Source organism: Camelina sativa, chromosome 18 (genome assembly GCF_030686135.1).
Source record: "Camelina sativa cultivar CO46 ecotype springtype chromosome 18, ASM3068613v1".
NCBI classification, from domain to species: Eukaryota; Viridiplantae; Streptophyta; class Magnoliopsida; order Brassicales; family Brassicaceae; genus Camelina; species Camelina sativa.
Window position 1 is genome coordinate 288,263 of NC_141897.1, and position 27,763 is coordinate 316,025.

The 27,763-nt window shown below is 37.4% G+C and overlaps 6 protein-coding genes across 17 annotated transcripts; 2 read left to right on the forward strand and 4 right to left on the reverse strand.

The window, feature by feature from the left end:
- Positions 1 to 187: 187 nt before the first annotated feature.
- LOC104760119 (acetyl-CoA acetyltransferase 1) lies at positions 188 to 3,044 on the reverse strand. Of its 2 annotated transcripts, none has more exons than XM_010482975.2 (14): positions 2,857 to 3,044; positions 2,692 to 2,769; positions 2,468 to 2,566; positions 2,218 to 2,391; positions 2,020 to 2,125; positions 1,760 to 1,898; positions 1,553 to 1,630; positions 1,406 to 1,471; positions 1,245 to 1,330; positions 915 to 1,125; positions 787 to 828; positions 625 to 711; positions 462 to 547; positions 188 to 340 (listed from the first exon to the last, which is right to left on the reverse strand). In XM_010482975.2, the coding sequence occupies exons 2-14, from the start codon at positions 2,729 to 2,731 to the stop codon at positions 307 to 309; spliced, it is 1,248 nt and encodes a 415-aa protein (XP_010481277.1). In that variant the 5' UTR covers positions 2,732 to 2,769; positions 2,857 to 3,044; the 3' UTR covers positions 188 to 306. The 2 variants fall into 2 exon arrangements, with proteins under 2 accessions (XP_010481277.1, XP_010481278.1); XM_010482976.3 differs by having other exon boundaries at positions 438 to 547.
- A 128-nt stretch (positions 3,045 to 3,172) lies between these two features.
- On the reverse strand, positions 3,173 to 4,807 carry LOC104760120 (protein C2-DOMAIN ABA-RELATED 11). 7 transcript variants are annotated; one of them, XM_010482979.3, is made up of 5 exons: positions 4,645 to 4,748; positions 4,388 to 4,451; positions 3,971 to 4,089; positions 3,784 to 3,882; positions 3,173 to 3,669 (listed from the first exon to the last, which is right to left on the reverse strand). In XM_010482979.3, the coding sequence occupies exons 3-5, from the start codon at positions 4,079 to 4,081 to the stop codon at positions 3,376 to 3,378; spliced, it is 504 nt and encodes a 167-aa protein (XP_010481281.1). In that variant the 5' UTR covers positions 4,082 to 4,089; positions 4,388 to 4,451; positions 4,645 to 4,748; the 3' UTR covers positions 3,173 to 3,375. The 7 variants fall into 7 exon arrangements, with proteins under 7 accessions (XP_010481281.1, XP_087355485.1, XP_019096006.1 ...); XM_087499359.1 differs by having other exon boundaries at positions 3,784 to 3,879; positions 4,645 to 4,744; XM_019240461.2 differs by lacking the exon at positions 4,645 to 4,748 and adding an exon at positions 4,180 to 4,255 and having other exon boundaries at positions 4,388 to 4,492.
- An 8,539-nt stretch (positions 4,808 to 13,346) lies between these two features.
- LOC104760122 (large ribosomal subunit protein P1y) lies at positions 13,347 to 14,550 on the forward strand. The gene is made up of 4 exons (XM_087499361.1): positions 13,347 to 13,475; positions 13,659 to 13,753; positions 14,002 to 14,220; positions 14,312 to 14,550. Exons 2-4 carry the CDS (start codon positions 13,682 to 13,684, stop codon positions 14,363 to 14,365), a joined length of 345 nt encoding a protein of 114 aa, XP_087355487.1. The 5' UTR covers positions 13,347 to 13,475; positions 13,659 to 13,681; the 3' UTR covers positions 14,366 to 14,550.
- A 506-nt stretch (positions 14,551 to 15,056) lies between these two features.
- LOC104760123 (sister chromatid cohesion protein PDS5 homolog A) lies at positions 15,057 to 24,923 on the reverse strand. Of its 4 annotated transcripts, none has more exons than XM_087499365.1 (33): positions 24,565 to 24,923; positions 23,588 to 23,791; positions 23,324 to 23,505; positions 23,090 to 23,216; positions 22,764 to 22,982; positions 22,361 to 22,577; positions 22,143 to 22,288; positions 21,907 to 22,052; positions 21,622 to 21,771; positions 21,476 to 21,524; positions 21,179 to 21,370; positions 20,904 to 21,086; positions 20,604 to 20,758; positions 20,358 to 20,484; positions 20,108 to 20,257; positions 19,947 to 20,006; positions 19,645 to 19,781; positions 19,449 to 19,566; positions 19,215 to 19,349; positions 18,916 to 19,112; positions 18,635 to 18,785; positions 18,337 to 18,483; positions 18,101 to 18,187; positions 17,451 to 18,026; positions 17,257 to 17,349; positions 17,074 to 17,153; positions 16,784 to 16,835; positions 16,609 to 16,695; positions 16,451 to 16,488; positions 16,262 to 16,327; positions 16,002 to 16,132; positions 15,533 to 15,837; positions 15,057 to 15,436 (listed from the first exon to the last, which is right to left on the reverse strand). In XM_087499365.1, the coding sequence occupies exons 1-33, from the start codon at positions 24,655 to 24,657 to the stop codon at positions 15,386 to 15,388; spliced, it is 4,851 nt and encodes a 1,616-aa protein (XP_087355491.1). In that variant the 5' UTR covers positions 24,658 to 24,923; the 3' UTR covers positions 15,057 to 15,385. The 4 variants fall into 4 exon arrangements, with proteins under 4 accessions (XP_087355491.1, XP_087355489.1, XP_087355490.1 ...); XM_087499363.1 differs by having other exon boundaries at positions 15,533 to 15,840; XM_087499364.1 differs by having other exon boundaries at positions 22,764 to 22,985.
- Positions 24,924 to 24,984: 61 nt separating this feature from the next.
- LOC109131439 (tRNA (guanine(9)-N1)-methyltransferase-like) lies at positions 24,985 to 26,414 on the forward strand. Its single transcript, XM_087499366.1, has 2 exons — positions 24,985 to 25,889; positions 26,013 to 26,414. Exons 1-2 carry the CDS (start codon positions 25,098 to 25,100, stop codon positions 26,238 to 26,240), a joined length of 1,020 nt encoding a protein of 339 aa, XP_087355492.1. The 5' UTR covers positions 24,985 to 25,097; the 3' UTR covers positions 26,241 to 26,414.
- Positions 26,407 to 27,715, reverse strand: LOC104760124 (nuclear transcription factor Y subunit B-6). 2 transcript variants are annotated; one of them, XM_010482985.3, is made up of 2 exons: positions 27,503 to 27,715; positions 26,407 to 27,236 (listed from the first exon to the last, which is right to left on the reverse strand). In XM_010482985.3, exons 1-2 carry the CDS (start codon positions 27,567 to 27,569, stop codon positions 26,608 to 26,610), a joined length of 696 nt encoding a protein of 231 aa, XP_010481287.2. In that variant the 5' UTR covers positions 27,570 to 27,715; the 3' UTR covers positions 26,407 to 26,607. The 2 variants fall into 2 exon arrangements, with proteins under 2 accessions (XP_010481287.2, XP_010481288.2); XM_010482986.3 differs by having other exon boundaries at positions 26,407 to 27,218; positions 27,503 to 27,683.
- Between the last annotated feature and the right edge of the window lie 48 nt (positions 27,716 to 27,763).

Sequence of the window (27,763 nt, forward strand, 5' to 3'; positions counted from 1 at the left end):
GTCTTTGATGTGCTTTTGGCTGAAACAACAACAGTTTTAGGCTTGTAATTATGCTCAACTTATCTGATTCCTCTCGCTCTCCTCTAAATTCCTTAAAACTATTGCAAATGCTCATTTATTTGTTCGCCAAGGTAACCATTATTGGCTGCATTTCACTTCAGAGTCTGTCAATCTACTACCTCAGACATTACGTCTCAATTTAACACACTTTTATTGCATTGAAGTACAAATTTAAGCAGTCTTGTCTCTTGTGACACAAACTTAAACCATATACATAAGCTATGCGTTATACAACATTTCTTGGCTTCAGAGTGCTGAATATGCGATTGTCTTCTCCGATCTGCCAACATGTCAACAAGTTGAAGTTAAAAGGTCTAGTGTTGGGAAGCATTATTCGAGAAGTAATCTCGTGTGCTAACGCTATGCTTACGGCTTACCAGAGTTAAAAAGAAGGAGCTTACATGAACTCGAGGACAAGGGCTGATGCTCCTCCTCCTCCGTTGCATATTGATGCCACTCCATACTTTCCCTTCTTTGCTCTCAACACCTGAATCAGAAGTATTCAAACCACATTTTCAGGATGGATTCAATTTAACACCACTGTTGCTTGGTCTTACAACTTACCCCCAATAATGTGACCAATATACGAGCACCACTGCATCCCAGTGGATGTCCAAGTGAAACTGCCCCTCCATGCGCATTCAGCCGTTCCTGTTTATAAATAAATCATCAGAGACGGAAAATTAAGTCTGCAACATCCATAACTGAACATGTTTCATGACTCACAGGATCTAATCCCAGCAGTTTCTGATTGGCCAGAGCTACCACCTGTGGGGAAACAAGCCAAAACAGTCAGACCTCTTTATACAAACACAACAACCATAAAAAACTGAGATTTCAGTAAGTGGGATTACAGAAAAGGCTTCATTGATTTCATAGTAGTCCACTTGAGATGCATCCAAACCAGCCCGCTTTATAGCTTTAGGAATAGCAAGAGCCGGCGTAGTTGTGAACAACTCAGGTGCCTGAGCAGCATCAGCATATCCTCTAATCTTAGCAATAACATGCAGTCCAAGCTCAAGAGCCTTCTCTCCACTCACCAGCACCAACGCTGCCGCACCATCACTGTCCACAAACGTAAAGCAGAGCCAGTAAGTGGTCGTTGGAAGTAAACAAAACAAAAGCTAGCAGAGTTACAAATGACAAAAAAAACTAAGAAACAAAGTTAAGAGAAAAAAGAGGACCTTATACTTGATGCATTTCCAGCAGTGACTGATCCCCCATCCTCCTTGAAACTCGGTCTGAGCTTCTTTAACTTGGCCGCATCAAACTGGTCCATGCCAAACAAAGTTAAGATCAATCAAGGCTGTCCCACGAGAAGCAACTGTTTCTAAACTATTTTTACCTTGCCCAGTCCTTCATCCTTGTCAATAACAACTGAAGGCCTCCTTCTTCCAGTGGAAACTTCCACCTATCAATATGAGTGTATGAAATATACCATCACAATGTCATAAATTAAATTCCTGGCATTGCAGGGAAAGGAGAGATGTACCGGAACAATTTCCCAAGCAAACAACTGAGTGTTTTGTGCAGCAATACCACGCTCAAAGCTCTGGATAGCATAAGCATCCTACAAAAAGAAAACGTTTGTACGTCAGGAAAAAAGAATCAACGAGACAGCCTGATCATCACTTTCGCATCAGTCATGAGTCTAGCGAAATACATTTGGAAAGACAGATCAAAGTTGAACATGAGTGACCTGTTCTTCTCTTGTAATACAGTGCTGGTCAGCGCATATTTCACCACAAACTCCCATTCCAAAGTCATTGTAGACATCCCAAAGTCCATCTTTCATCATACCATCGACAAGAGTATCATGGCCTAATCGAGAACCCCTTCTGCTAACATATATCAGAGTAAAGAATAAACGAGGAAGCTTTTTCGAGATGAGAAAACATATCGAAATCTGCGACACTTGTGTTTCCTACAAAGTTTTGAGTTAGGAAACTCAGAAAGCACCTTGCGTCTGGGAGGTACTTAGGTACGTTTGACATGCTCTCCATCCCACCAGCCACAACAACATCATTCAAGCCGAGCTGGATACTTTGAGCCGCTAGCATTACAGCTGAGGTTACAGGTGAAATATATATGTAGTAATGTGTACACCGTTTCAATGATCATCTGGAGTAGAAGAAGAGTAATAAAAGGTTAAATTACCTTTCATTCCTGCAGCACAGACTTTGTTAACAGTGGTGCAGATCACCGAATAGGGAATCCCGGCACCAAGTGCAGCCTGTCTTGCTGGTGCTTGCCCAAGATTAGCGGTTAAGACATTGCCAAAGAAGACCTCTTCCACAAGGGCCGGATCAACATTTGCTCTTCTAAGAGCGGCTATGAGAGGGGAGTGGAGCAGTAAGAGAATGAAAAGTTGGCTGAATGAGAGAGAGAGTAGTAGTAGTAAAACTACCTTCGATGGCTATGGACCCAAGTCTTGTGGCAGTCAAAGACGAGAGGGAGCCAAGGAAGCCCCCCATAGGCGTTCGGGCAACTCCCACAACACAAACATCTGCACCCACCGGAACTCAATTGTAAGTAGCGATACAATATATATGATCCAACCAGAAAACACTATAAACTTGAACAGGACAAGAAGCTCGAGGGAATCGTAAAGACAAGTGAAACAGAAAGAACCTCGAGGATTTACGGAATCATCAGAGACAGACGGAGCCATGGAAGTCACCGAAGAAATTATGTCCCAGGTGCGTACGCCTGCCAAGTAAGAAAAACCGAGATGATGATAAGAATCAACAGAAAAAGATGACAACTTTGAGTTCTGAGTGAAAAAAAATGCATCACCTTTGGTTTGGTGGCAGATGAGGCTGGTGTTAAGATTACGAGGAAATGAGAAAGAGAGAGATCATAATTGACCCCAAAGAAAAAGAAAAAGGCGGATATAGAGATAACAACAAAGTGTGTGTATGTGTGTGTGTGACGTAAGATACCAATATCAATGTCGGTTCCACCACCACCTTGGTATGCGTGATTTATTTCTTGGCAAGTTTTGTCCATTTCTTCCAAGTTAAGCTTTTTATTAGGAAGGTAAAGATATGATCACTCGGCCATTGATGGTAGTTTTACCTGGAGTTTCCATCAAAATGTAGACACAAGGAAGAACAGCAAGAAACAGTACAATGTATCTCAAAGATTCCTAAACAGGGTTATAAAAATTGGCAAGTGCATGGTCTGTCACAACTAAGGTACACATATTTTAAGCCCGTTTCACATTTTCACTTGGAAACAAAGACAAGACCATACATGTTTTTGCAATTATACTAGACAAACGGATCTCGTACGTAAATAATACCCTCCCTATTGCTACTTGTTTGTTCCAGGAGGATCAATCAACTTTATCTTCAACTCAATCTCACCCGATTCAACAGCACACAGCCTCAGCCACACGCTCTGCACCACCTCTCCGTCTATGCAACTGATTGTGCTCTCCCGAGATACGCAGTTCTCTGGATCCGGTAACACCTTCCTAAGCGTTGTCTCACCAGAGGACACGCGGACTATATGTCTTAGTCTGGCAACTGAGATAAGCGGTTGAAGGCTGAGAGAGGCATGGCCCATCTTGTCATCTGCCTTGAACCTATCTTTATCAAACACTTCCTGCACCACCCCACCCCATTTTAACAATCTCAGCATCATCATCATCATCATCATCATCATCATCATCATGACGGTCACAAAAAGGAAAGATTCAATATGAAGATTTAGACATACCAATACCAGTACTGCTGCAGGATCTTTCAGTGTGAAGCTCAGTTCCTCATCCCACACTGGATTCAGGCAATTGTTGATCACTTTGGTCTTGGCTGACTGCTTTTCAAGACAGTAAAACATCACATCAAGAGCCACAAAACACACTAGTTCGAATTGCCAAGAACAATAATAACTGACCAGAACTTACCTCATTTCCTAATTTGACTATCACGTAAGGATCACTTGACTTGAAATCTCGGATCACCAGTTTCTTTCCTTGAATAACAGTCACCTGGAGCAGTCCAAGCGGCTCGCCCATTTCAGATTCTACAATCACAAGTTACCAACTTTAGAAACGCAGACACACTTGTGTACATAACATACTCCTCAGTGAATAACAGAGCTAAAGAAACTGACTTTATGAAAACAAAGACTGAGAGAAAGAGAAGGAATCACGAGTAATCCAAGATTCAAATCACTCGGCTGGGAGCTTCTTGATATACCAAAAAAAAAAAAAAACTAAAAATTCTGGGAAAGATTTACACTTCATCAGGAAATAATAAAGTAGCCCAGAGAGACCAAATGATACAAATCTACAGACACATCTACTCAGTGAGAAAGATACCTAAATCGCAATCAGAACTTGGTGAGTTGAAACAAAACAGAGAGGACTCTGCAAAGTGCAAATGCTACAAAATCCGACAAAGGAAAAAAAAAAGTAAAAGGCTGATACTTTGTGAGTTGAAACAGAAGCTACGAACCAAAAACAAAAATTGAAACCCTAGAGAATGAGTAAAGCAGCGACGAACTGAAAAGGAAGTTTCAATGGCAAACTTTTAAGGGAAAATAATAAGAGACAGCCACGAAACAAAATTAATTTACCAGTTTGGAAACAAATATACAAAATCGTCTTCTTGTGGTTGTTGTGAGAATGAGCAAAACAATAAAAAGCTTTGTAAGAGGAGGGGAGGTCTAAAGCTACGATGATGCAAATATGATTACTTTATATCACTTTTATTATTAATTGAAAAAATATTGTTGTCTTAAAGACTAATAAAAAAATTCAAGATTGCTAAAGAATGATTGACCAAACAAAGCCTTGAGACAGACCGTAATCTAAAAAACTGATTTTATCGAATGCTCCATTTGATTTTTTTAACAACGTGGCTGTAATGGTATATATAAAATTGGGTTTTGAAAGGTATTAATTAATAAGATTTTGATATGTGTCAAGTTATCAATTTGAGATTTTGACAGGATTTAATTCTCTAGTACCTCTATCTTAAGAATTCTTTTCTACACATCCACTTTAATTCTACATACCCCTCTTCTTTAATGAAAAGATGAAACTACCCCTCTAACAATTTTTAAATAAAAATCAAACATCCTAAGTGTACAAGTTGCACCAGTTGTACTAGTTGTACCAATTGTATCAGTTGTACCAGTTGTACCAGTTGTACCCGTGACACCCTAGTTGTACCCCGCATAGTAGGATTCGAACCATGGGCGCGCGCGTGCGCATAGAGCTCGCAACCACTGAACTACTGTGTTTTTTGTTGAACACTTACTATTTTAATTATATTTAACCTTTAACAACCTTCATTAAGGGTAATATTGTCTTTATATTATTGAGGGGTTTTTGAGAAATTGTTTTGATGGATAGAGGGATATGAGATTTTGGTTGACATGTGTAAATATTTAATAAGAAGAATTTGATTACAACAAAAATAAAATATTTTGTTTTAAAAAATATTAATAAAGTAAAAATATAATTATCAAAAATTTCAGAATTTAAAAAAAAAACAAAATTTTTTAAAATAATTATAAGAAGATTATATATATATATCATAAAATTCGAAATTATAATATTATTTACTTATTTTTTAATTTTAAGTGATTAATTATTAAAAAATAGAAAAAATGATTAAGGAAAATATACTTTTAGTTATTAATTCTAAACTTTTGTACTCACTTCTATATAATCAAAGATTGCCTCATATGTAAATAATTTATTCAAAAACATTGCTTTCAACTTTGTTTGATTGGGAATATATTTTAATAGGAAGGTAAATTTTTCTTATTTTCTTAAGCCAAAATTTTCTACTATTTTCTCCTTTTTCAGTTGGGAATAGGTAAGATTAATATGTTGACCAAAAAAAGATTAATATATGAGTCTTCTTTTTCTAATACTGTATTTTAAAATTTATTATAGTATTTTTAGATTGTTTTAATTTATATTTTAATTTTTGAATGATTTGGGATTCATATATTAACATGTTTATAATTTTCTATTGTTTCTTTAGTTATGCCAAATTAATTTTCTTTCAATTTCTCAACCTTGATTGGTTGGTCATAAACCCTTCTTTTTTTTGCAAACATAATTGTTACCATTATTCATTCAATCCTAAAGGGAGATAACAAATAGAAGCTCATCAACCTAATTAATTGATAAAATAGGCTAATCAAACACAAACATACAACAAACATACATAGATAGATTGAAAAAAATAAATCGTTGTTGATAGATTCATAGGAGCTCAAAGACTTTGACACCCTGGTTTGCGGAAATGTTTAAAAGAATTGATTTAGATACATACGTCACCAAAATGCACTTATTTTTTCAGTCAAAGGTCTTGAGAGAACTTCATGATGGGTGACCTTTCTGGAAGTGATTGTCGAAATTATGCGAGTGAGGACAAAACACAAGAAAATATCATTTGTTGATTTGTAAGGTCGGTAATCAAGTTTTTAAAGATTTTCAGACGTAACAAACCGGCCATCGAATATGGGTTAGTCCACAAGCTGTGAATAGATGTAGGACCCACTTGGGAAGGTGGGCCCATGGACTGAGAGTAGACATGGGTTCACTAAACAATGTGGCGGTTGAAGCATTACAGAGACAGAGGCTACATCATGGTGTGTCAAAGACACTTCCACGAATACATCGAGAAATTTAGCATTAGTTGCTATCAAAAGATTTTGTGACGATTGAAAAAGGTTTTGACGTCTATTGGTCGTCAGAGCAAGCTATTTTGAGATAGCAAAAAGACGTGAACATTTTCTCTCCACACAGGATGAGGGCAGAGCCGAGGTTCTCTCTATGGTGGAAAAGGTTGGACACAAGGTTATCTACCCAACAGAGAAAGGTGGAGGAGGTTGGACGCAAGGTTATCTCTCCAAGGGAGGAACATGGAGCCAAGGTTCTCTCCATGATGGAGGAAGTTGGAAGCAAGGTTCTCTCTATAAGGGATGAGGGCGGAGCCGATGTTTTTTCCATGGCGGTCATACATTATTGTGATGATACATCATTGATTAGTATATTATGTTATCTATAAACACATTAAGCCAACTATTTTACTTTCACTTTGGCATAGTTACTATCACGAATACATTGGAAAATTTAACATTAGTTACTATCAAAAGATTTTTTTCTGAAGTTAGAAAATTGTTTTTACTTTCATTGGTTGTCGGAACAAGCCATTTTGAGATAGCAAAAAGGCGTGAACATATTTTTTCCACATAGGAGGAGGGCAGAGCCGAGGTTCTCCCTATAGTAGAGAAGGTTGAACACAAAGTTATCTCCGCAAGGGAGGAAGATGGAGGAGATTGGACGGAAGGTTATCTCTCCAAGGGAGAAAGGCGGAGCCAAAGTTCTCTCCATGGTGGAGGAGGTTGGATGCAAGGTTCTCTCCATAAGGGATGAAGGCGGAGCCGATGTTTTCTCCATGGTGGTCATACATTATTGTGATGATACATCATTGATTAGTATATTATGTAATATATTTTTTATTCAAAATGTTTTTTGAGCCAACAATTTTAGTAATTAAAAAACTATGCAGAAGTGAAGTAATATACTTGGCTTAATGTGTTTATATAAACAGTTTCTAGATGGTGATAAAGAATCTTTTTGTAACATACAAGAGTACATTTAGGTATAAAAAATATACTTTTAATAGTAATATACATAAAGATTTGTAAATGGATATAAATCAGTGTATTATAACAAAAATAAAACTTATATATAACATACAACAAATTTTAATAAATTTAATTTAATTTATAAAACTTTAAACCCGCACATCGGGCGGGTCCTCATCTAGTGAGTTATAATTACTGCAAAAAAATTGTAGGTAAACCTAATCCTCGTGTAATAAAATTGAATCAAACCAGGGAGACAAAAAAAACTCGTTTTCCTCTCTCAAAACCCTAGATCTACAGCGCCGTCGCCGTTTTGTTCCGTTTGCCTCTCCACCGCCTGAGGCTTTGCTGGCGGTGTGAGAGGGCTCTGCTCTTCCTCTTTCTTTTATTTCCTTTGTAGAAGTAGGGTGAAAGGAATCAATCTCTCCCTCTCTGGTAGTGCTAGGCGTCACTCCTCTGCTGCGTTGATGGTGTGGTGGCGGCCGATATGCAGAGAGATCTCGGCTTGTTCTCCTCTCCGGGAGACTGGTGGTGGTTCGAAGCTGCTCCGGACGACCTTCTTTTAAGATTCAGGGCGTCGGATCTGGGTTCGTGAGTCGCGCCCTCCTGCTTCTCCTACCCTCTTGCCGGAGAACCTAGCTCACCGGAGGCTAACGGTGGAGTCGAGCTTTCAAGTTTTACCGGTTGTTGAGGAGGATCTTGTGGGTGCTGGTGGCCGAGATTTGAGGTTATCCTCAAAGCTGGCGTTCATGTGAGCCTTCTCAACTTCTTTGGTCTCAGTCCGGCTAAGAAGTGAGACAACAATGCAGATGCTATGATGGCTAATCCGGAAATGCATCGTGAGATGAAGCTATGCTAATCTGTGTTCGAAACTCTTATCTTTAGGTGATTAGCATTATGGTCAATGAGTGGTTGTTCGGAGAAGCATCGGTATATGCGGGTCTTGTTTTGCGTCTCTTGGCCGGGTCAGTCGGATGTATTGTCTGTTTTTGGCTTAGGATCGGAATAATGAAAGCCGGAGAAACCAAGTCTCTCTGATGTTGCGCCTTTGGGTGTCGATGCTATTTGGACAAGTCGTACACGCCAATCATGAGGTTCTAATAGCTTAGATTTGCTTTGACCTTTAGTATAGATTTTGGTCTTCTTTGTGTTAGTAGTTGTTTCCTATCATAAGGTTAATTTAGGTGGTCCAAGAGATTATTTCACTATGAGTTGTAGAGTGTTATCTATCTCATTGTACTTAAAAAATGCAATGGTTCTTGATTAGGTAGCGTTGGATCCGTCTAGTGTTCCAGGGTTGTACTTGATCAACCATTGCATTTGTTCCAAGTCTATAGAGGTGAATATAATGTGCCTTTGATTTGATTGTATCATTTTGGTTAATGAAAAGTTGATGTTGAGCCAAAAAAAAAAAAAATTGAATCAAACCTAATCCTTGTGTGTGTGCCCTTTACCAAAACAAAGAAGAAAACTTAAAAAAACTGTTTATATGCTTCAAATCAGAGGGCCTCTGACACGCTTTGACTCGGTCTAACCATTAAAGCTCCAAAACCTATCCATTTAATTTATAAGAGGCTCCTCCACTAGACCATGGACCATGTGAATCTATTCTATTAAAGTTGAAGTACTCACTAGACTCAAATTGGACCATGACTTTGTTTTGGTAGGTTTTTCATTAAAAATGATTAGAGAATCACTTAATTTAATTAAATTAACCTATAGTTTCGATTTATTTAAATGACCATTATACCCTTGGGTCGATCACTTAAAACTAACCGGGTCGGGACGCGGATCCTCTCTGACCCGAAAATAGAAGCAAAAAAATTCGCGGATCTGTTTGTTCTCTAGATTAATAATTTTCGGATCCTATATATTATTTGATTCAAGAATAGTTAAACACACAACCAAACAGAGGTATAATCCATATAAATAAGAAAACTGGTATTAGAGTCTTAATGGCTTCAGTAATATCAAATATTAACTACTACCATATTTAATCCCTATAATTATTACGAATATTAATAATAATGAGAATTTTTTAATACTTATCAATTGTGACTTTGTTGCTTCCAAAATAATCAATAGATTAAATACGAAATTGTTTATATATGTAAATTTATTTGATTTGCTTTTATATTGTGAGATATTTACGGAAACAACAAATCAACTTAATACAATTAAATAAAAACAAATCATCATTTAGTTTAGATTTTTTAATATTTTCTTAACGAAATTATAGTAATTAATTACGATTAGTATAGATGGAAAAAAATAAAAACCGCAGAAATTATATATATGTAAAGTTGTAAACTAATTTACAGAAAATGTGTATTGTATATCCCACATCGACTAAATATTTTGGAATATGGTTCATAATCACTATAAATATATAAATAATATGTTTTGAGTACAAATGAGCAGCAAGCTTCATTTATCAGGTATCCAAATTTAACAGTTTAATTTGGTTCTATATTTGAGCATATTTAAACTTTTAAAAAGTAAACATATTATAATATATTTACGTTTTTTAAAAAAGTTTAAGAGATTATAAATATTTAAATTTTTATAGAATGTTTAAATTATTATAAATATTTGAACTCCGTCGAAAGTTTAAGTAAAATTAATATTTTCACTCTTAAAAATTTTAAAATGTAAAAAAAGTTTGAGTTAAACCCGTTAAAACATGTATTTTTATCAAACTATAAATTAAATTGGTTTTTTCAATTTTGCTGAGATTTGATATATCAAATATTAACTTCTGAATGATAACCTAAATATATTTAATCTCACTATAAATACAATGGTTTCCTAACCATTGAAATATCTCACACTAAAAACAAGCAACTTCTCATCTTTCGACGACAAACCAAAATAAAGAAAAACTCATCCTCTTAAAAACTAGTATCCGATATTGCGGTGTGTCTATCATCTTACGAAACTACTATCCGATATTATGGAGTATTTATTCTCTTACAAAACTACTATCCAATATTGCGGTATGTCTGTTTTCGTGAAAAGCTACATTTTACAAACTACTTACTCTATTAGAATTTCCAATTTACTGTATAACCCCAAATATACAAATAAACACTATATAAACAAAGAAAATAAGTCAAAATAAAAAATTACATTACAAAAATACAAATTACAAAAAAAGTAATTAACAAAATATATAATTTCGTGCTGTAGCACGGGGTATCACCTAGTTTTAGTAGTATGTCACATTTCACATTTCATTTAGCACCATAATGCTTTTTATCATTCCACGTTTCATATGGACTATCCTTTGTCTTTCAAAAACAATTGCAACGCAAACTAATTGTGTTTATCCGTATAACTTATTTAGTATACATAAATACAAAAATAAGAATATATTTATTTTATTCATATTTGATATACTTTATATCAATTGCATGGATGAAGATTTGGACAAAGCTTTGTGACCCAAAAAAGTATACTCCAATTATCCAGGTATGTCCCAAATCGCTCTTTGCCCTCTTATATCATACTTTTGTTTGGATCTTTGGAACCAATTGTCTGAAGATTGCAATTGGAACGAAATCAAACATTGTTGCTATGTTGGAACAAAAATTATTTGCACACCCTACCTTTAGAATCATCCACATATACATCTCAGGACTATCAATGTTTAAAGACAGTTGACATTATGACCCTAACTCTATGGAGCGGTGGTTACCAGGATGTTTTGAACCCCGCCTATCATATCATCTGATTCCTGAGCCCTCGCAATTGCTGCTTTGCAACACCTGGCCTGATATAAGAAGATCGAGGAATAACGACATAATGATTTCTTCTCCAATGAGAGGTGATTACTGATACTTCCCTCACCTTCTCTCCACATCTCCCTTGTGCCCCGAGACCTGTCAAATGCAACCTACCAATGTCAGGGAGATTATCACTTCTTTACAAAGTTGGAAGAGAATCAGCATTATGACCCCAACTCCATGGAGATGAGGTTACCGAAACCCTTGCAAGAACACCATACCTGTTCCTAAACCCACAACCACCATCCTCCTTGCCAATGAGCTTAGTCTCTCGATCATGGAGCTTTTCTCAACGTCCCAATGTCTAGTGATAAGGACTATGTACCATGTTCCCACTCTGCTTGTGAATGTGGAATCGACTCTCCTTGGATTTCCTTGTGATTTTGTTTTCTTTCTTCACTTTGATAAAAATAATAATTTTCTGTTTTATTTCTTCACTTTGATAAAAATAATAATTTTCTGTTTCATTTCTTCACTTTGATAAAAATAATTCACATAATATGATTAATAATTTATTTTGTAATTTCATTCTAATTATAGTAAACTAAAGTATATTTAATATAGTGTTTATTCTAAATTTTTCGCTCTGCTTAGTTCCCACTCTGCTTAGTTCGCTACTTTTTTGGATCTGGGTCGTCGTGCTCTCTTCAATTTTTGATCTGGGTCATCTTCCTCTCTTCAATTTTCGATTCCTACAAGGTTAGCTGATTCAAACCCTTGTTCCCTTATTAGCTTCTAGATTAGATCTTGTTGTTGTTTGCTCCCTTGTTAGATTCTAGATTAGACCTTGATTGGATTCAAGTTGTTCTCCCCGTAGTCTTATCACCTCCTCTTCTTCCGCTTTAAGGTCTTCATCATCACTTGATTGGAGCTTCAAAAGTCACATTAGCAACTTATGTAGAGGTTGTTTCAGAGAGAACATAATAATAACAAAATGAAACTAGCTATGTAAACATGTTTTGTTTTCACGATTGTGCTATCACGATTGTGTTCCTTGTTTACCATCGACCATGTTTCAAGGCTCAGCATCGGAACGCGACTTTGGTCCAACTTGATTAGTCCTTGTCATATACCGTTTATGTTGTCTATCCAACTTGGTTTTCAATTATGTATTTATGTGCTTAACTCGATTAGTATTTTTGGGTTTGTCATAAACCGGTTATGTTGTCAATCCAAAGACTCTGATTTTAATGATAAATGTTGTCAATGCAACTTTGTTTTGAATTGTCTTTATATATTTTTCCATATATGTATAATGAATATTTAAGTGGATATGGTTAAATGGGGTAATGTATATATAAGTGGGTATAGTTATGTGGGTTTCAAATATATATTACATCTGTCTCATAAAGATTGATGTTTAGAAGTTTTTACACATTTTAAGAAAACAATGATTATTGAGTTTAAATATATTTTTTTCTTTGACTAAAGAGATATTATTTAATTTTAAACCAATAACAATTCAAAATTTTAAATATTTTCAATGATTACTTCTTAAAGTTTACAAAACATCAATCTTTATGGGACAAAAAAATATTCCAAAACATCAATCTTTATGAGACAGAGGGAGTATTAGTTTAAATGGGGTTGAACTTAAATGGGATGGGGTTAAAATGGGATGGGTTAAAACGGGATGGGTTTACCCAAATTACCATCCCTACGTTAAATGATTTAAGAAAAAATAAAGTGCACAAAACAGGTACATAAGACTACCAAACTACGATATAAGTAAAGTTTTTGTCGGTTATTTGTCAAAAGCGTTGCTAGCAGAGTTGGTAATTTTGCTCTGTGAAAGAGAGGTGACACTTCTTCGGTTCGAATCTCTCCAAAAGTCATTTTAGGTTTTTTTAAAACCATAAATTTAGTAAACGACGACGTTTCATTGAAAAAAACCGAAAACCCTAAATGAAAAAAAAAAGAGAAAGCATATATATATATAAACTCATCCGCATCTCGGTCTGCTCTAACGCCTCCTTGCGCAGCTCTTTTGCCTCTCATCTTTGTCAAAAGGTTAGTAGTTTCCGTATCGATTGGTTTTAGCAATTCTTGTGATGTATATAGATAGATGACCAGGTCTTGCTGTTGATTCATTTATGATTGCTGCTGCTGTTTGATTTTATTATAATTCTGGATTTTTATTTTATTTTGGTTACGATTTGTGATTGATTTTGTTTGTTTCATTCATGGTTTCAGGGATAGTGAAAAAACAAAAAAAAATGTCGACAGTGGGAGAGCTTGCTTGTAGCTACGCTGTGATGATCCTTGAAGACGAGGGTATTGCCATCACGGTATATATTTTCATTCTACTTTTTTTTTTTGCTCCATTTTATTATAAACCATGGGGGTTTAGGTTGGTCTCATTGCATCGGTAATGAAATTTCCGGTGGTACATTTTTAGTTGTAAGTAAGTATTTAGGGATTTTAGGATTGGTGGACTTTGCAGTCATGAATGGAACTAAGTGCTTTTGTCTCTTTATGTGTTTGCGGTAACGAAATTTCTGTTTGTTTATATATATTTATCCTTTGAATTTGTTAGGCCGACAAAATCGCCACTTTGGTCAAGTCTGCCGGTGTCGATGTCGAGTCTTACTGGCCAATGCTATTCGCCAAGATGGCTGAGAAACGTAATGTCACTGATCTCATCATGAACGTTGGTGCTGGTGGTGGAGGCGGTGCTCCCGTTGCAGCTGATGCTCCTGCTGCTGGCGGCGGTGCTGCTGCTGCTGCTGCTCCTGCCGCTCAGGAGAAGAAGAAGGTAAAATGAAGTGCCAAACTTGTTTTTGCTTAACATAGTATCTTCTATCTCTTAAGCTCAATCTAATTTTTTTGTAAATTTATTGCTGCAGGAGGAACCAGCAGAAGAGAGTGATGAAGATTTGGGTTTTGGCTTATTCGATTAAGAAGCACATTTTGCTTGTTTTTCTTCTTCCTAGTTGGTTTTTTTCGTATCGAGTTGTTACTTTTGTGTCTGGCTAAGGAACTATTAGTTGTTTTTTTGAACCCATATGTTGTATGACTCAAGTTTCCGGGCAAACCCATCGGCTCGGGCTTTTGTTAGAATTGATTTTGTTTATTTTTCTTTGAATCCATTCCAGATAGATATAGAAATGAACGCCAATTCATAAAAGCAAAATATCCGGTATGGAGTCAAATTAGCTTTTTTACAGATAAAATCACTATTTGAAACTTTACAATATTATAAACCGTGAACAATCGTAACCAATATTACTTCAGTCCAATCCAACCCATTACTTTTCTAACGTAACCGTGAAGAACCGTCTACTTGCGGACAAGGTGAGTATTTTTGCCTAGACGTTTGGGTTGAGATGAACATTTGTTGGGTACAAGTTCTAGAATATGAAAGTTTGAGAAATATGAAAACCAACTAATCAAGTTTAGAATTAGAGAGATACATCTTATTCTTTATAATTTCGCCAAGTAATTTCACTTTCATCTATAATTCTCTACCCTAAAACGATAGACTCGTGTATTTTTTTAAACAGGTGATTCCGCTTATTTTTCTAAGCTCTATACCCCTTGGACAGCGATAATGAGATCTGCAAACGTAAGCTAAAAGAAAGAAGTTTACAGTGAAGAAAGTGGCAAAGTAATTTAAGTCCATAAGAGAATATAGTGTACTTTGGGTTAAGGAATGTAAGTTGTAAATATTACAGAAACAAAGAAACAAAAAAAAACAACCCTACAAATAAAACACACACAGAGGCTACAATACATGACCACATAAGCTTCTGGAGGAGCTTCTTCTGCCTATTTATTCATTCCATCATGGTGGTTAGAACAAGTATGTATCACTAACCCTACAAATCTCACACTTTTACCACATATACACCACAGCAATCCAGAGACCACCAATACTCGAGAACAAACACCGCAACTCCTTTGCGAGAATTTCTTCTACATTATGTTGCTTTCCTCGAGCTCGACTTACCCACTTTACTTTTCCACGCTCCCTACACACGCATTCAAAAGCAAACACATATCAGAACTCTCTACTCATCTCTCTGGCTATGCTGCTTGTAAGATTTGAGAGAAAGGTAGGTAGATACAAGAGTCTCATTGTCAGAAGTCTCAGCATCGTCTTCAGCTTCAGTCTCCATTTCATTGTTTTCTTGTTTCCCTTCAGTATCTGAGTTGTCATGTTCAGCTTCTTTCCCCTCAGCGTCCCCACTTGATTCTGTTTTTGCATCCTGTAAATCTTCTTCCTTGTTTACAACTTCCTCATCATCCTCGCCTTCTTTCAATGACTTTCCTTCAGACTCTGATTTCTCTTCGCCAGCATCCCCACTATATTCTATCCCCGCTTCTGTGCCCGTATTCATTTTTTTTCCTTTTTTCTTACCAGCAACTTCACCTACTGAATCATTTCAAAATAGAATATCTCAGTAACAAAAGAAAATAATACTTTCATTTGTGTAATAAGATTAACACCGTAACTGACGTATATTTGCACGAAAGTAAATAGGTTGAAAGAGTTAGGAAACAGTAGGGAATGTTGTGGATCCCAATGGAGCTTACCTGGCGTGGCTGAAGAGCGTCTTTTCTTATTTCTGCTCTCTAATTTCTCATGTTCTAAAGAGAGACTTCTTGGTTTGCCTTTTGGGTCGGCATGTTTTAGGTTTCTCTTTGGAGTTCTTTTCCCTTTTGGCCTAGTAAAGACAGCAGTCCGGGAACAAAAGGTTTAACACAAATGCAGAAGATAAAGAAGAAAAAAAATGATAAATAAAAGCACTAGAACCACTCGTATTTTGGATTTCGAATGACAGAATTTCGCTTACGTAGTGGTAATTGGGTCTTCATCCCTCTGTAGCCCATCCGAATTCTTAGACTTACTTTCAAAAGATCTGAACGAAACAAATCAATGGAACAAAAGAATAAGATTGTTGCGTATAAGACTAAAGACGAATACGAGGCCAACTGCACTACAGAAAGATGCATTATGTGCAGTTGCAGAGAAGAAGTATTACCTTTTCTTATTAGAACTTCCCTTTGATGTTCTGGACTTCTGCAGTAGGTACAAATTCTGTAAGTATATCTATTAAACTAAAAGGAACAAACTCGGCAGATGACTAGAAATAGAGAAGATAGATTGACAACAGAACCCCAAAACCAGAAATCTCAGAACCTTTGCGGGCTTTCCACCGGTGTCTATGAGCTCCCACCGTTCTTTATCTAAGTTAAGTACTTCAACATCTCCATCCTCGTAAAGTATCTGAGATATCACATGGATTAATTACAAAGTTCGCTGGACCAACTAACCCAATAAAAGGACAAGAAGAAGCAAAGTGCTGAACTCTTACCACATGTCTCTGTTTTGTGGAATCATAAGATTTAATTGTCCCTTCATAAAACCTATTTATTTCACCAAGATGCAACTTCTGGTGAGATAAATGTAGAAAAAGATCCCACACTTTGTTGGAAATGAATGATTGCATTAGATGAATTCAATGCAACAAAATGAAACTTAAGAATGGGAACAAAAAGAATTAACTCCTTCAGAGTGTAGATTTGCATGGATGTCAGAATAATAAAATTCGAATAAAGACAGAGAGATCACTTTTGCATTGTCAATCCGATAAAAGTCGCTTACCGTTTATCCATAGGCCACCATACTTCTATTCTGCAACCAATCAGTTCGTCATTTGCCAATTTACTTTCGTTTGTAGAGCACTGGACAAGAAATTAGGACAGACAAGAAAATATTTGTTATCCATATGTTCAATTACCACAAAAATGACAGTGATAAACATCAATGGAAGGTAAAGCTCCACACCTTAGCCAGTCCTGACATGTTTTTTCTTTTTCGCTTCTTCATTGATCCAGAGGCAGACTTCAATTTGCTATCACCACTTTCTGCTGACCTACTCTGCTTTCGTTTGAGTAGAAAAAATTGCATAACGATTAAATATCAACAATTTGAACTAGCGTAAATGAAAACAAAGGTAAGATGCTATTGATGATCTTTACCCTCTCACTGTAGTTGCCACCTTCGCTTTGAATGTCGAGATCTGTGAGAGCCCAATCAGATTCTGTAATTTTTAATTTCGACGATAAGCTCTTCTTTCTCTTTCGGGGAGAGATGCTTTCTAATATTTTCTCTTGGTCTGAATTCTCGTCGTGCGAGTCCAAAGAGACATTTGTGTCCATGTCTCTCTCTTGATGCAACTCTTCCTCAGAAGCTTTCAGTGGAACTTTAGGACCACTATTTGAGAACTTGAAAGGACTATGGCCAGAAGATGATCTCCGGCGCTTAGGGACTGAAACTACTGATGTTGCATCACCAGTGGAATGTTTGTGCCCATTACTGGATTCAAATTTATTCAGCATTTGCAAGTGATCGAGATTTATCTCTCTCACCATTTTCAAAACATCGACATCATTTTTACCATTTTCATCTTCAGCTGGTACAGATTTACTCTTTTTGCCCTTTCTAATCTTGGTTCCCTGAGCTCTCAAACGCTCTACAATTTTACCCAGAGGAATTTCATTCCCATCACTTTCCCCATCAATCATAACCTCCTCTTCTGAAGTTTGGGGTATCACCTGAAAGGGAAAATATGAATAAACACAGAAATCACTAGGTACTGCAACTCAGATTTTCAAGTTGAAAAACATACAGATGCATCAGCATGACTCTCCAACTTGAGATCTCTGAAGTGTGCCAGGACAGTCTCATCAGCTAGCCACAATTTCTCCTCACCTACCTGACATGGGTTAGAAAACATAAATCAGGACAAACTATGAGGTCAAACACAGCAAATCAAATACGACAGACTGCTCAGATTGCCAAGGATTACTTGAAGCAAACTCATCATGTTGAACCCACAACTATGAACAATTTCTGGGTTCTTACCTCAGACTTGTCACCTTCAACCTTTTCCGGAAGTTTGTAAAGCGTCGCAGGCAGTGGTACAGGTGTGATCGCCCCTTGTAGATCAGGATCTTTCTGAGTTAAGTGATTGATTATTGACAGCCCAAGCTCACAGATCGCATGTGAGTTCTGTTAATATAAGTTATGAGATGTCAGGTCCAAGGCACCACAACAGTGTGGAGTAGTGTGACTCATTATACCGGTATGCTTAGAATCATTAAAAGTAGTCCTGAGACGGCTGCGGTAAAATAGAACAAGCTCAAGAAAGTCTTTTACCAACCTTCGACTTTGTTGCATCAGTGACATCTTCTGACTGTTTTATACTATGTAAGATAAAAATAATGGTGTGAAACTCCTGTTCCTTGTCAATATCTTCAGCCTTCCCGTCTTCCTCTTTATGGAGCAACATAGAAATGATCAAGTATAATTGGCTGAAACAAACAATCAGAATTAGTAAGCAAAAAAATATCAATTAAAAAACAAATAGGTGAAATCATTAATTTCACAATAATAGAAAGAGCAAAGTCGAGGCATATAGAGGTGAACTGGAAGATAACTTACCGATATATCATTTCATATTCCTTCACGTCTTTGCAATTCTCAACATCAGGACAAGAATGATGTGCAAGTGCGTGAACCAGATAAGGAAGGATATGATGAGGGTGGAGAGTAACTGAATTTGCATCAGTCTGAGAAGAAATTTTCCGCACTTTTGTTTGATAAGAATGCTGTATGATATCAGCTAGGTTGTGTTTCTCCTGTATGTTAACAATCCAGACGTATAGTTTATAGTCAAATTGTCAACACTTTCGTCTCAGATACATCATATATGTGTTTTCAAATAAAGGGCGATGACATACCTCTTCTGATTCGAGAACACTTGATCCAGTGATATCAAAAAGGAATGAACAGGCATACTTTGTCTCCAAAACCCGATCCTTTACATACTGATGAATTTTCCCGAGGAATATTTTCTTAGCTGTAGGAAATGGTATCTACAGGAGAGGTTAAGAAAAATGTTAAAAATTCAAATAACCTAGATCAGATGAAGGATTAGATGGGAGGTGTGAATTGAAAACAAAGACGGAAGGTACCTCAGGGGTTTTTAAAGTTAAATGAAAGATCTCTATAGGTATCCTATCGTCCCAATGTCTAGAAAGGCGGAGGACTGCCTTTCCAGCAGCAAGTTTCAAATGGGCCTTGTCAACAGAACTGTGGAGAGGTTGAGCATAAGTGCCTTCAAATTTTACAGAACAATGACCTCTAAGCATATTTAACACATCTACCAACCTTGATTCTAAATCCTCAGATACTTCCCCAAAGGAAAGAATGTTTTTTAGTAATCCAAGAAGGTCATCAACACCCGCACGAAGATGAGCATCCTTAAGAGGCAAGTAGCTCTTAACCAACGTCTTGATCCCATAAATCTATCGAGGAAAAAAAGAGTTTTAAACTAACTGGGCAAGAGAGAAATAACTTGATCAGTTTAACATAAGGTCGAACAACCATTGGCATCTATAAGTGAAGTCTGTTATAAGAAAATTTTCGTCAGGTACCAAATACTTATATTGATATATACATATCTTCTATACCTTCAGTTGACAAATTTCACTTTTGTCATCCCATGATAATTTTTTATCATCTACAGTTTCCTGCAAAGAGATTAAAGTGTCATCAAATAAAATAAAAAATCTGGTAAAACCAGTGAAAGATAATGAGGTTTTGCAGTAAACAAAACATTAGAAATACATACACTTTGGAGCTTCAAAATTTTGCTTCTAATAAACTCAACTACTTCGCTTTCTCTAGTCTCATAGACTGGCATCGCAATCTGCGCGATGCATCCAAGACACTGAAGAACAGCTGGCTGATGTCTCTTGTCCTCCAGCATGTCCACGAGTCTCTACAAATCAAGTATAAAACCAGATTTTCCACAAACTAATTATCAATTACAGATAGTGATAATAGTACGCAAAATATTCATGAGAAAACAGAACTGTCACCTTGTACAGAACGGAGAGCGACTTCAGGCCATCATCCTTTGTTATTGATGCTAGTGCGTGCACAGCATACTTAGCCTGCTTGCGGTTTCCTTCTACACATATCCTCTCCAGTAAAAGGTCCACAGAACTTAAATAGGACAATAGGAGAAACAATATAAAAATCAGAAATAGGTAACTAGCGAAAGATGTGAGCTCAAGCTTGATGAAAAAGAAGAAAAAATATATTGACGGAATTGAGATTTTCACCTTGCTACAACAATGAGATTCTCCCGAATAGTACCACCTGCTTTTGCCAGAATTTTTAGAGTACCCTCCTTTATCATTTCATCATCATCTTTAAGGAAACTTATCAGTTCTTCTTCAGCACCATCAAACAATGATGGACAGAAAGATGCCAGGAGCTAAAAAAATTCAAAGCACAAGCATCAATAAGTAAATGTAAAGATGTTCATGAGCATGGGATATAATCGGCTATAATAAATAGCAATACAAATTTATTGACAGAATGTTAGTAATTCTTAAATGATGCGTCAGATAAGCTATTACCCCTAAGAAGTCCATGCAAGATTGGATCCCCAATACATGTTTAGAAGACTTTCTAGCAGATACTTCCGCTAATATCTCTTTCACATATTCCTTGCTGAATAGCAGATAAGAACACTTTATAGAGAGAGTGCTGAGGAATTCATAGAGAGAATGCTTCTCAGAGAGTATCTTAAGCATATCATCCTGCACAGAAATTAAAACCACAAACCAGTTAGTTACAAGGTTGTTGAAAGTAAGTTTAAATGGAAAAATACAAAAAAATTTGTTATTCTCACTCGAATCCTGGACGCTTGCATTATGCTAGTGTTGGGATCAAGCAGATTGGTCAAAATTTTCCAGATATTAGCATCTTTCAGTTGATCAAGAATTAAAAAGTTTTGCTCAGTCTTTGGGGGGTCGGAAAATGCACGTGACATAACTCTGAATCCAAATAGGATTTTTTTCTGAACATCAGGAGCATCAGCACTCTGCATTCAGACAGAACATAAGGTTCTAGATGGTGAAACTGAAAAGGGAAAAATTCATACCAAAAATTTATAAACGAAAAAATCTTCAACTAGGTTTGGTCGAACCTGTTGGGTCTGCTTGATTGACAAATATCTTTGCATTTCTTGTTGTATCCTAAAGGTCAAAAATGTATACAAGATCAGTCTTCAATATCGAGAATGGACAGCATGATAACGATCATTCAACATAATTTTAAAAGTCATCAATTCACCTTTGTTTTTGCTCCAGTATTTTCTCAAATGCTTTGGTCTCCACTTTGTCAAACCCGGAAAAGATTTGTATCCAATGCTTACCTTTATCTCTTACAGAGAAACCACTAGGAAACAGTGAACTGCATAGAATATATTCGATCGTATCTGATCTGCAACACATAGAATAATTTAGAACATCTTTCTCGAAGGTAATGATCATATTCAACAAGAATTAAGTAAAGCACATATAAATATATAAGAAAAGGAGCCAAGGTTCAAATAATTGTTTTACATAAATGTCCTACCTGAAATCTTTGTCATAAAGACATCTCAAGATTTTTCCAGGAATCCAATCAAAATCACCAGTGCCTACCTTCCCATCAGCACACCGTAAGCAATATACCCGGAACAACTCAGTCAACCTTTCCATTGTGTATGTTTTTACGAGTATCTGATTTACAAAAAGAACTATGAGTTGAAATGTCTTTAAATTTTAGCATACAACTATCTAAGACAACCAGACTGAATGCATAAAACGTACAGCTTTGTCTCGAAGCCGTTCAGCAACCAACTTCAAGGTGTCAACTGGAATCGACGTCAATGCACTCACAGCCACATCACAAATAACAGCAACAACGTGTTTGCGGATGTTTTCATCATAATCCAACAGCCGGTCACAGAGAGCACCTACATAAGTATTAACACTGTAAGTTTAGTCAATTCTAATGTATACTAATGGCATGACAAAGAAAGACTTACATATAATTTGAGAAGCCTCGGCTCTCAAAGGATCCGAGAGCAAACAGTTCTTAATATGGTCAAGGATGGCCATCCTAACTTCAACAACCCTATCGGTCAGCCTTTTTAGAAACTCCGAAAAAATGGAACCGAACTCTTCGGAAATGACACGTCCAGGCAAGGAAAACAAGTCTCCAACCAATCCAACCACTTTCAAACGAGTATCCAGTTTATCAGCCTGTATATGTTAATAGTATGCATTAGGTATTATTCAATACCAATCAATTTGAAAAGATGAGCTCATACCAAATGAAAAGTATTGAAACAACAAATGGATAAGAGTGACTATTCAAACAAAATACATATTAGAGTCATGATACCATGGAGAGCAAGATAGTGGAAAAAGACCAAAAGAAAATTATACCAAAAGCTCTCCAGTGAGATACGGCGCAACTCCGGATAGGGCCTGAGGAGCACAGCGATACAAATCATAAATAACCTCATGGTAGTCAATTTGACTGCTGGAAAATCGGCTATCTCCAGACATTGAAGAGATTAGGAACTGCTTTATGTCAGATTCAACTTTGGGGGCACACTGCTCTATGACTTTCATAGCAAGTCTTCTTGCAGCATCTGTAACGTCCTGCTATCATACATGCAGAATATGAGCCGTCTGCTATTCCATATAACAACTGAATCCTAAATTAGAATAAAAGCAGTGGCCAGAGCCACCAATGTCAGAATGCTCACACTTCTATTCCGGCCCAATTTAGAGAGTAAAATTAGTAAAAGATGCTCCTGCACATCTTCACTTTCTTCTAAAAGAAGAATCATAATGTTTTGCATTGATGAGAAAACAATCTCTGGATGGTCATCTCTGCACATACAGAAAGAAATCAATCTTTCGGGGAAGTAGACTTGATGTAAAATCAGCGGAACTTTTAATCAATCTGAAAAAAAATCTAGGTTGAAAGTGAAACCCACCTAGCAACATCAAGAAATGTAGTAAACACTTCTTTCACCAGATCATCACATTCAAGATCCAACATCATAACACATGACCTGTACTTTGCAACCGTTTCTAAAATGACAACCCTCCTTCCAAATGATGGACCACTGACATCATTCAACCCAGTAAAAGCAGTCACAATCAGTTGAAAAATATCCTGAAACAAGAAAAGAAACAGAATAGATCAGTAGAGGACATGTATGTGATCACGGTGGCAGAGGAAATTCAGGAGAAACAACCATCATAATATTATCACTGTAAGGCGCTTCAGGTGCTGTGATACGAGTAATCTCAGAAATGCAGCTTGCAACCAGAAGCTTGACATCCTTGTCTTGATGGTTGAGAATTTCAGGTTTAATAACTGCATCAAGGAAAGGTTGAATGGACTTGAGCACTGCAGGTGGTGGAGACTGCTCCAACTCAGAAAGACAAACAGCAGATTCCTGCATGTAGCAACAAACAAACAAGTTAACGAGACAAGAGTCTTTAAGATTAAGGCTCAAACGAGCAGCTCTACCATTTAGTCACAGTAGTGTACGGATAAAGTATTTGATTTTGAGTAGAGAGATATCTTACTAAACTAACCCAACCAAGTCACCCCAATGATACCAACCCAACAGCAAATCACATTTCCACAAAGGTGGTTGACAAAAGAAACATCTTAGTCAATGTAGAAGGCTTTCACAGTTATATATAAATGGAGACTGAAAATTGGGGTAGCATGGCAAGACCCAACCCTAAAAACTCGGCATTCTAACAGCAGCCATCATACAAAGGGTAAAGGTCGCAAGTATAGACACAGAATTCGTTCTCCGAGGAACAAATTGAAAACCTAACAGATAGAAAGCCGAACAATTCAGAATCGAGACTAGTCATAAGTAGCTACATATTCTTCCAACAAGAATGGAGCAAACCCCAGATTTTATGCATGACCTAATTTCCCCAATAAACAATCTAGATGAAGGGCAAGCGTTAACGAAGAAGATGGGTACAAACCAACCCTAATTCGCAACTCCAAAGTGAGCAAAAAAAAAAAAAAAAAAAAAAAACTAGCTCAATTAATGAACATGGAAGAGGATCTACAAAGCTGAAAACTTTATTCGTTTCCAATTAGGCATAATTTAAACAGATGGAAACAAATTCCCTCCAAAGGAAATATCGAAACTTGGACAAAATTTGTAAAAGGAACAAGGAGAACTAAGATATAGGGTATCACCTTTAAGAGTTTGAGCAACGAATCTTTCGAAACAGGAGTTAGGTCAAGTTTCGATCCGAACTCATTCAACTGTTCCGCCGGCTTCTGAGCCATGGCGAGTGAAACGCAGAAGAACTCTTTAAACCGACGCTGTTCTCGTCTCTTAGAGGTGAGCAACCATGAAGTAAGAAGGAGAAAAAGATTTTTTTCTTTTTTTTTGTTGTTGTTGTTGTGAATTTGATGTTCAGAGTCACTCTACGGAAGAAGAAGAAAGACACATCTGATCTGAGGCCCGATTTGCTGACTTACAGCTTTGTGTTGTGTCTCTCATCGCTTCCTCATTTTCACTTATTTTATATTAATGGTCCCTCACTTTCTCCTCTATTCTTTACCCTTTTTCGCATACTAAAGCCCATCTCTAAACAGGCCTGGACTTTCTAGAGTAACGACGTCGTTTAGAGTGGTTCATACTGACTGTTTCACTTTCTCTTAAAGTTTGACCCTTTATTATTTTTATTTTTTTCGCCCTCTCGCTTTCTCGCTTTCTCGCGGCAATGGCGGCGGCGACGGGAAATGACGACGACAACGGCTTCGATAACCAGCTTAAACCAGAATCTGAACCGGCTACGATTAACCTTTCGCCGCCTCTGTCTAAGAACGCTCAGAAGAAGCAACTGAAGCAGCAAAGATACGAAGCGAAGAAAGCTGAGAAGAAGGCACAGGAGAAGGAGCAGAAGAGGAAGGAAGGAGAGAGAAAGCATAAGGAATGGGAGGAAACCCTAGCGAACGCGACGGAGGAGGAGAGGCTGAAGCTGATTGAATCGAGGAAGAGTCTGCGGAAGGAGAGAATGGACAAGAGATCGGAGGAGAGAGAGAAGAAGATGGAGCGGCTTAATCGAGCCAAAGAAATAGGTCAAAAGATCGTCATAGATGTTGATTTTGCGCATCTCATGTCTGATTCTGAGATCTCTAGCCTCGTTCAGCAGATTATGTATTGCTATGCGGTGAATGGGAGAAGTACTTCACCTTGTCATCTATGGCTTACAGGAGTCCAAGGGAAGATGAGTTCTGAGCTTGATAAGCTTCCTGGTTTTGAGAAATGGTTCATTGAGAAGGAAAGTAATTGCTACATCGAGGCCATGGCTGCTCAGAAAGATGATTTGGTCTACCTTTCCGCTGATTCTGAAACCGTTTTGGATGATCTTGACCCCAAGCATATCTACATTATCGGTGGCTTAGTGGATCGAAACCGATTCAAAGGGATCACCATGGCCAAGGCACAAGACCAAGGCATCAAAACAGCTAAGCTTCCCATAGGAGAGTATCTGAAAATGTCAAGTTCTCAGGTAACTAATTAAAAAAAAAAAAAAAAAAAAAAAGGCCACTTCAGTTTGAGCTCCTATGCCGCTTGCTGCTTTGTTGCCCTTTATACTTTCTCAATGTAAGATTATGGTTTTTAATTCATTTAGGTTCTCACTGTGAACCAAGTTTTGGAGATACTCGTGAGGTTTCTGGAGACTAGGGACTGGAAAATAGCCTTCTTCACTGTGATTCCTCAGAGGAAAAGAACCGGACTTGATCCTGTTGGTTCTTCGAAATTGGAAACTCTTTCTCAAGAGCACGCTGATGCGGACAAACATGATCATCTGGAGAGGAAAAAGGTATGCGTTGAAGTTCTTCTGGAAAGTAGTAGCTAGATGAATGAAGATTATGCATATGGGAGTTGTTTCTGTATCCGCTAAACACTGATTTCTGTAGCTGAGAATTGGAATCTGGAATGTTTTGTCCCTTTATATGTTTGAGTCAAAGACGCATTACGAATTTCACTGTCAATTCGTATATTAAAAGATCACATGCATGCGGTTTGGAAACCCATTACTTTATTAACACACATTACCACAAGACAGATCAGATGAAAAACTTCATGTTCTTTCAAGTAGATGACAAACAAAGAAAAAACCTTCATTTTTTTTGCTTAAACCTTGATTTCATAAGCTACAACTTGCGCCTACTAACCGTTATGACTCCCGCTCTGTCAGCTGTCTACGATATTAGCCTTTGTTCTCAGTACTTATTGTGTTGAGTCGGAAATACTTCAACTCTGGCGCCGCTTGCTGCTGAAGATGAACCACTCATCTTAGAATTAGGTTCGTTACCACTGAAAACAAACCCGTTCTGATGACGATAATGGTACTGCGCCATGTGAATCCCTGGCACAGGCCCGTAGGCTCCGTATTCGCTCATGGTCCCGTTAGGCCTCTTGACCACCAAGCCATTGGTCATACTAACAGATCCAGCACCGCAGCTAACCCCTCGTTCACCCTCCAACTCTCTGTAGCGGTGGAGGTACAATGTGAGGGGTTCGATGTAGTCATCAAAACCGAGCTTGCTCATTGCCCACAAGACGTCCTCAGCAGTAATGGTCTTGCGCTGTTCCCGCTGGCACCGCTCATTAGCCTCCCCTGTTATGAAGCTGATGTACTCCGAGACACACTCTTGGATCGTCTCCTTGGAGTCGTCTGAGATCTTGGCGTGAGCAGGTAAGATCCTCCGCATGATCCGTATCACGTTGGCGATAGGCATAAACCTGTCTTGCTCCCTCACCGTGCACTCCTCTTCACTACCATTACTGGTTTTGTTGGGCTGGATGAATTCTGGGGGACGCATAGTGCCCTCTGCCACCAGAAAATTAGCTGGTAATCCCGACAAAAATAAGAGAAATGGGAGTTTTAGTGCATAATGATATTTGTTTTCATAGCTAGAAGTTTGAGCTTCTATGACGTCTGCATGCGATTTTAACACACTGGTCTATGAGATTGACAAAGCTATTTCATTCACTATTCGCCATGAAAATATGACAGACATATGAATAGAGGGATTGCAGAAAACATCAGAGAATGGTTTCGCATGCAACTGAAGGAAGAAGGCTGTGAAAGAGTGATGTGTAGAATGGCACTACCTGGTGCAGGAGGAGTGGTGGTGCCGAGGGATAACTTGCGGTAGCCATGGAAGCCTCCACGTTCCATATCTTTGTTCGAAAATTCACGACTTGGTGTGTTTGTGGATATATAAATAATAATCAATGCCCGAAATTACGAAGCATTTGAAGAAAAGAAGGGAATGAGAGAGATGAAAAGAGTAAGTGGAATAAAGCTTTAGTTTGGCAAGTGTCAGCATTTACAATTTCAGACCTCACAAGTTCCACAACGTGTCAGCCATA